This window comes from Saccostrea cucullata, unplaced genomic scaffold (assembly GCF_032062105.1).
Source record: "Saccostrea cucullata isolate Sc308-1 unplaced genomic scaffold, CSIRO_AGI_Scuc_v1 ctg1203, whole genome shotgun sequence".
Lineage (NCBI taxonomy): Eukaryota > Metazoa > Mollusca > Bivalvia > Ostreida > Ostreidae > Saccostrea > Saccostrea cuccullata.
This window is the reverse complement of record NW_026918177.1, coordinates 32,463-40,623: the sequence shown is the minus strand read 5'-3', so window position 1 is coordinate 40,623 and position 8,161 is coordinate 32,463. Positions and strand designations below refer to the sequence as shown.

The following is an 8,161-nucleotide window of genomic DNA, read 5'->3' as shown; positions in this document are numbered from 1 at the left end:
TGTTCCGGTAAATTGGTTCCTAAAACGATTTTTCAATGACTCCACAAAAATTTCAAGATTACTTCATTTTTCTCCTTAAAAAATGAGTGGAATATTCAATAACGAGTTTGGTTAAACTCGGCCCAGTGGTTCCTTGTAAGAATTTAAAATATAAAATTTTAAACATTATCGTAAATTTAAACACTCAGACAGATAGACAGACGACGGAACAGGTGGTCAGAAAAGCTCACTTAGGCATTTTGTTCAGGTGAGCTTAAAACCTTATGGGAATAAGCTAGAGAGAATTCACGTTTGCATCCAAGAAAATAAAATGATCTTATCTATTTTTAGATTTACATTAAAATAATATATGAATTCTGTTTTTTTCTCATAAAGATAAGGTGTTCATGCAGTACATACCACTAAATGATTACCAGTGTATTTATATAGATTAAAGATTACAGTTTGTATGTGATTTAGTGTTTGTCAGATGATAACAACAATTTATTTATAATAAAGACACAAATCCAAATGAACTTGTCTGCATTGAGGTTTATCACACAACATCAAAATGTACTGGATAACAAGCACCTTCATTGTACTTCTGTGCATATTTTTGAAAGCAGAGAGTTTGTTGGTTCACGGACAGATCAATGCTACCTCGGCATCTCAGGGACATTCTGATCCTGATGTGTATAAACAACTTCTTCATATGGAAAAAGTTTTCGATTCTATAATGATGGATCAGAAACAACAAGCTACCAAAAATCAGCAATTTGAACAACAGCAAAAGTTATTAGAAGGAGAGATTCAGAGAGCCCAAGTGAAGATAACAGTCCTTGAGAACTCACTTCTAGATGTGCAAAGTGAAAACAAAATCTTGAAAAAAAGACTTGACAATCTGAATTCTTCATCGATTTTAACACAACAAAACTTGACAACAAAGGAAGACCTACAACGGCTGGAGAACACTCTATCCTTTGAAATAGAGCAGACAGTCAGGGACAGCGAACAGAAAATGATGAAGAACATGTCTACCACAGTCAAAGACTTGGAACAACGAGACCGATATTTATCACTGTCACTATTTGATGTTCACAATAATATGACTATGCTCAATGTCACACTTTCCAAGTTTAAACAACAGCAAAAAATACAAGAAGAGCAACAGAATATGACCATTCAACACTTATCACTTTCTCTTCTAGATGTACACAATAACACAGCGTGGCTACCATCTTCTGTTTTAAGTTTGGATGCGCAGCAACAAAAGATGAAGAGTGAGATTGAAGCAATGTCTAATTCCCAGAAAAATAACATAGCCAATCTGAATGATACAATCATCCATCTTAAAAATAGTACGTATATTGTTTTCTTTTCATATTGTTATAAATACACGAGGTCGTTTTGTAATGAAATACATGTATTATTTTTAATTCTACCACGATTATTGTAAACATCAAAGGAAACCGCCGGACATTATTCTCCAATAAATCACGAACGTCATCAAAAATTATCAGATCAGAAACACGTATCAAACTTGAACAATTCAATTGCATGTTTGGCTGTAGAATGAAATACTTGTTTAGACCGCACAGATGTGTCGTCTTTTGCAGTATAAACACTGTAAATTGCATCAAGTTGCTGATGAAGGTCGGTTTTTATAGCTAAGCGGGCTATTCCACGGACATCCCTACACATTTAAACAACGTGATTTTAGTAAAACCGGAACATGATTTTGTTACTGCATCTATTCACTAAAATTAATCAATACATATTGCGAACAAATTTGTAATTCAGAAAGCTATTTTTAATGCAACGAAAGCTTAAATCGTCTGATTTCCATACACAGGTAAGTAAACAAAATTTCGCTCTGGTGTTAAATGGAACAGCGTTATCGAGACATGGTGACCTAATTCGTTTCTCTAACGCCTCGACTTTTATCTTTCAAACAACATTTCTCGACCTCGGAGGTTATTCTACAACATTCACGAAAACGCGGACTTTATTTCTTAAATAAACATCTCTACTGTTTCAAATTTACATGAAATTTTAATGTACTTTTTCTTTCTACTTTCGTATAATCTTCACCCATTATATGAAAGACTACACCTCAAATAATACAACACATAAGCTGTAAGCCAGGCTAGCTTAGTGGGAGCAGCTGGCATTTATTTAATAGCAATACATAACAAGCAGGCATACATTAATGTGTATGCGATCAATGAAGTACTGCAATGTTTTTGTCAACTCTACGTTACATGCTATGCATTACATCCCTATCAAAGACATTAAAAATCGCCAAGGAAAAAACATAGACGAGAAACTATGGAAAACCTGTGTCCGTTGCTATGTAAATAATGTCTCAAAGGAGAATACCGGACGTGCAATCGGTGCAGTACTTGATATGCATAAACACCATATATGAACATGTACAATAAAGCAAAATCAAAATATATGACAATAATCTTGTAAATATTATATATTTAAACGTTAAGATAAAAAGAAAAATACGTGTGTGTTCTGCGGAGCATTGGCTTTGAATGACCCAACACCTCACGAAATACCCCCTTCTCATTGGCCTTCTTACGTCTACCATACACAGGCATTTCCAATAAAATACGTTCCTATCATACAATGTTTTCCCGCTATTCTACAAAACGCGGGAAAACTATACTTCACCCTGTTTTAATAAAATATTTCTTTTCTGAACCATAATTGAAAACAAATTACTTATGAATTATATACTCAGCACTACACAAAATATTTCTCTGTATTTTTGGCATTCTATAATGTACAATTTAGATTTTATATACATGTATAAAAATTCCTGCGGCATATTCCGAATCTGCAAATTCCGAAATCCTTATCTATATTTTAGATTTAATATACAGTTCTTAAAATATTCATTACTTTTACTCATCATATACAATTCTGTAATTAATATCATCCTTTAAAAATCAAAATATCAGATCAAAGACAACACTTATTATCTCACTTATAACATCAAAATAACAGTTGAAAAATTCAATTTGCTTGTGCTAATTTGCGAAAAGAAATTAAATTAACAAGTTGCACGTATGTATTACAGTCCTGTGTATTTTTCAGGCTTAATATCCAACGTAGCTTTTACAGCAGGAACATATGGTAGTATGTATACAGATGGAGAAACAGTTAAATTCCCAAAAATCATATTCCAGGTAGGAGGAGGATACAACCCTACAACAGGAGTGTTTACTGCTCCTAAGGCTGGACTCTACCTCATATTCTCTACTAATGTGGCAGTTAATAATAAAATCTTCTGGACAAAAATAATGATTAATGGTTCAGAAAAAGCAGGGGTCATGGCCTGGGCTATTTTACCCCAATCTAATGTTTACCAGTCAGGTTCCAATCTAGTAATCTATCAGTTACAGATGGGGGACAGAGTCTGGATGCAAGTATACATAGCTGGTACTTTGTACCCAGAGACATATTTTTCCGTTATCAGGCTTAATGGATTAGACTAAAACTTTCATTGTTTCTACGTGACTTTCACACTTTGAGTGTTTTTTTTATTCTCCCTCCAAGGATAAAAAAACGGTACTGAACTTGAATTGGTGAATACATGTGTTAATAACAAAATTGCTTACATAATGCACTGTCTCCTAGTTCCATTATTCATCAATATAAATTCTCTCACTTCTTGATTATTTATTTGATTTATTTATATTGATTTTGAAATCAAACATTATGGTAAATCTTTTTAATATCAAGAATAAACAAGAGGCTCAGGGGCCACATCGCTCATCGGAGCACATCGGGTAGGAAAAAGCACAAATCAGATCAGAACTGAAAAGTTTACTGAAGGGGGGGGGGTGTGAATTTTAATACTACTTGAGAATGCCTTCATATTAATATAGCATATGACTGCTGTTCTTTATAAAAAGATTTTTTAAAAACATTTTTTTAAAAAACATTTTCTTCCTATTTATTACTTCGTAATAATTTGAATTTGATTCCCCATTATTTCCCTTCCTACCCCAAAGGGCCATGATTTTAGCAATTTTAAATCTTCAATTACATGAGGATGCTTACATGTCTATATGACTAAACATGACTTTTCTGTTCTGTTTTTTTTCCCTTTATTTTTCTAGATGTAAAACTTTGATCCAACATTGTGACCCACCCTACCCGTGGGGTTATGATTTGAACAGATTTAATTCTACGCTATCTGAGAAAGCTTCCATATAGATACTAGTATCATTAATCATGGCTTTGCTATTCTTTAGAAGATTTTAAAAAAATATTTTAATGTAAAACTTGGTTCCCCCATTGTGGCCCCACCCTATCCCTGGGGGTTATGATTTGAACACACTAGAATCAATACTACCTGAAGATGATTTCATATAATTATCACTAATCATGGCTTTGAAGTACTTAAAAAGATTTCCCCATTTAGTCCTATTTAAAACTTTGATCAGCCATTTTGCCCCCACCCTACCCCCAGGGGTCATGATTTGAACAAAGAAGAAGGTATGATTTTAGCTTTATTGCGCCCTAAAAATGTAATAACATCAAAAAGTTTTGAAACTGGCTTAAATATTAGTTAAATAAATGACTCTGATAAATCAGGAAAGAATATGGCATAAAGGTTTACCATTCTGCAAATATGACGTCATTAATGTGAAGCATTTCTCTATTTTCAACAGAAAAAAAACCTCAAAATGGCACATTTCAAGGGTGATTTTCCTTTACAAAACAGTGTCCACAGCCGTCGCTCACGTTAATTTTTTGATATTTTGTGCAAAATCCAATAGCAAATCACATATCTCAAGATTTTTGTGGGCGATGCCTGTGGACAATCTTATCTGAAACAAAATTCCATTGAAAATTAGTGTCTTCTGCAACATCTTAAGAAAATACAGGAAAATGCACATGTTTATGACGTCATAATTAGCATTTAAAAACACATGTGAGAAAAATGACTTGTATGATTTTTCTGCATTGAATTTCAATTACATGTATTTAAAAAGCACGAGTTTTATAACTTTTACACCAGTTCCAGTTTTTAGAAAATCACAGGGCAGAATTTGTATGGAAACCATACCTTCTTCTTTGAATCTACACTACCTGAAGATGATTAAAAAGAAGATTTTAAAACATTTTTCCTATGAATTTTTATGTAAAAAACTTAATCAGCCATTGTGGCTCCATCCTACACTTGGGGGTCATGATTTGAACAAATTTGAATCTACACTACCTGATGATGATTCCACTTGAGTTTCATCTTTCATCTATCCTGGCCCAGTGGTTCTTGAGAAAAAGATTAAAAAATGTCATTCATTTTTCACTATTTCATAATTTTCTCCCCTTGGAAAAGGGCTCGGCCCTTCATTTGAACAAACACGAATCCCCTTCACCTAAGGATAAGTTGTGGCAAGTTTGGTTGAAATTGGTCCAGTGGTTCTTTAGGAGAAGATGAAAGTGTGAAAAGTTTACGACGACAACGACAGACAACCGCCTTCGGCTCAGGTGAGCTTATAAATTCGCTGTCGCCAATTGTAACGTGTAATTTTACGTCAACCTGGTACCTATGAGGCACGTTACAATAATGGTAAATAAAACTTCAAATTACCCGCCCCTGAATATAGGTGGCGTATGCACCATTAACGTTCAAGACTCTTCTTACCTCCTTATTTAGAGATCGTTAACTGAATTTATCAACTGTTGTGAAAATATACATAATATAATGACTGATTACGGTGTCTTAAAGTGTCAAAAATGAAAACATCGGCGATGTGTACGATACCAAACGCAACTTCTCGGGCCTTTCCGACAAGCGGAAACACGACCTCGAACGTATTAGGAAGAAGCCACGACAACCCCCACTTTTCACAATCTTTAAAATGAATGCATGGAGACCCCTAATCTGTGGAACATGGAGTCTAACTTTATTCAATGTAATGATATTACATAAAATAAACTGCAGGAGGGACTTGTAACTCCGTCTATCCTATATTTAAGTAAACAGGAGATGTATAACTTTTTAATATCCGGTGATGTTAATACATTCGAGGTTGTTTTTCCGACCTCTGACGGAAAGACCCGAGATAATGCGATTGGTACGATACTTGATCGAAATTGGAGCTTGTGGAAAGATCTGTTCCATATTTTGAGATTGTAATCGTAATTTTCTCAGTCAAATGACAATCGCGTTTAGCATGAAAATAAACACCGTTTAGGTGCATAAAAATAGATAGGAAAGAAATACGCTTGCATATACAATATTTTGTAAACATAAGAAAATACATTCACTGCTATTGTTGAAGCGGAAAGCTTATTTACTATATTTTTTTATTGCGAAAGTTATCGCCCTTGTCCTTTTTTACTCATTATATAATACTAGTATGATTAAATAATGTTGAATTCGACTAAAGTTATCAATAATAATCATTGTATTGTAACGACACCGGATAAGCGCTCTGGTGCATGACAATTAAGTTGAAATTAATTTTTTTCTCTCTTTACTTCCAAATTCAGGACGAAAATGAAATAAAGACAAGTCTTGTAAAGTTAACAAATAAACGGTTTATTCTGAAGTGAACACATATTTTATTTCTATTAAACAATAATTCCAAATAAAATAATAAATTCAAATAAATACTTGAAACCTACGTATTATGTACTTGTTCTTATATTGGGACTGGTAAATTGAACCAGTAATTGAAATTACAACGGATAAAATATCCGTAAATTAGCTGTAGTAATTTCAGACCGTTAGATCACGGTAAACAGCTCAGCAAATAGCTGTAAATAAACCTACTTATTTATAACAAACCAAGACCAACTCCATCCCAATATTCTAAAGTCTTAATCCCGAAATAAATGTAATAAAATTAATAAACTCAAATAACACACCTTTCTAGAACTCAAAAACAGTCAAAAATCCTAGTTGTCTGCTACAACTCGTCGTTATATACATAGTAAAATGACATCATGAAACACGACCAATGAAAAGCGTCGCGTAATTTACATCAACCAATGAAAAACGTAACGGGATGCTCTAGTTCCAACATCAAATTCTCACACTTACGAGAAAATAAAAATAGAAATAACATTTATTTCTTAACTCTAATTACTTCTAGTATCATTAAATGTCTATACAAGAATTAACAATAAATTAACAATAAATTATAATCGAAAAATAGCGCTCGTTAAACTTCGTAAACAAATACCGCATTGCATTCTGGGAGTCGGCCATTACTAAAAGAATCAACAACATGTGGTCCTAACAATAAAGCAAAAATACGTATAAATAGTGGATTACAGGTAATTATACATAAATGATAGTGATCAGTACACAAATTATTTAACACATTTTTTATACTTGTAACAACAAAACACGCATGCATAAACAAACAGCGCCAATCAAACTTTCGGGGGCGATGTCAAAAGCGAAAATTATGTACGAGTACATTCTAGTATAAGTATCAACAAAATTAGATCGTAGCCCTATTCTTACATTTTGCCCCTCCTAAAAAAATGTCCAAGTCCCTTTGGACTATCATATACAATAAAACAACATTATTAAAACAACAAATACCGTGGGAATTACAAGTCACTGTAATAACAGAAGAGGAATCAACTGCAGATCTATGTACAATAGAAAATCACATGAGGTATTCAGCTTATCAATCGTACAACTGGTGTGTATAAAATCAAGATTATTTTTCTTAATGTAAATACATCAAGAACCATCACAAATTCTCATGTCAACATACACCATGTGTACTCACAAATCAATAACATACAGTTTCAAATTTACGTATCATACACATAAAATTTAATATATTTATGTCAACAAATTAACAAGCAAAATGTCAACAATCAACAATATGATTCTTGCAGAAACAACAGATCACAAGAGACTCATATCAAGAAGAAACAGGGATACACAAACAGAGTGATTTAATTAACATTTCAATTGTAATTAAAATTTACTGATGTACAAATTACTCTGCATTCCTGTAAAATATTTCATGCTTATAATAAAATTTAATACTTTCAATAATTAAGTGAACAACAACTGATGGATCAAACCCATTTCAAAACTGATAAATGAATATACAATAATGCCATTTTTCAATAATCTATTGTAATATATATTTATTGCCAAAAATAATGTACAGAAAAAATAAGG

At 32.9% G+C, this 8,161-nt stretch overlaps 1 protein-coding gene across 1 annotated transcript; it reads left to right on the top strand.

Annotated features, from left to right (window-relative positions):
* The first annotated feature begins 550 nt into the window (after positions 1 to 550).
* On the top strand, positions 551 to 3,488 carry LOC134258598 (uncharacterized). The gene is made up of 2 exons (XM_062741155.1): positions 551 to 1,337; positions 3,088 to 3,488. Exons 1-2 carry the CDS (start codon positions 551 to 553, stop codon positions 3,486 to 3,488), a joined length of 1,188 nt encoding a protein of 395 aa, XP_062597139.1.
* The last annotated feature ends 4,673 nt before the right edge of the window (positions 3,489 to 8,161 follow it).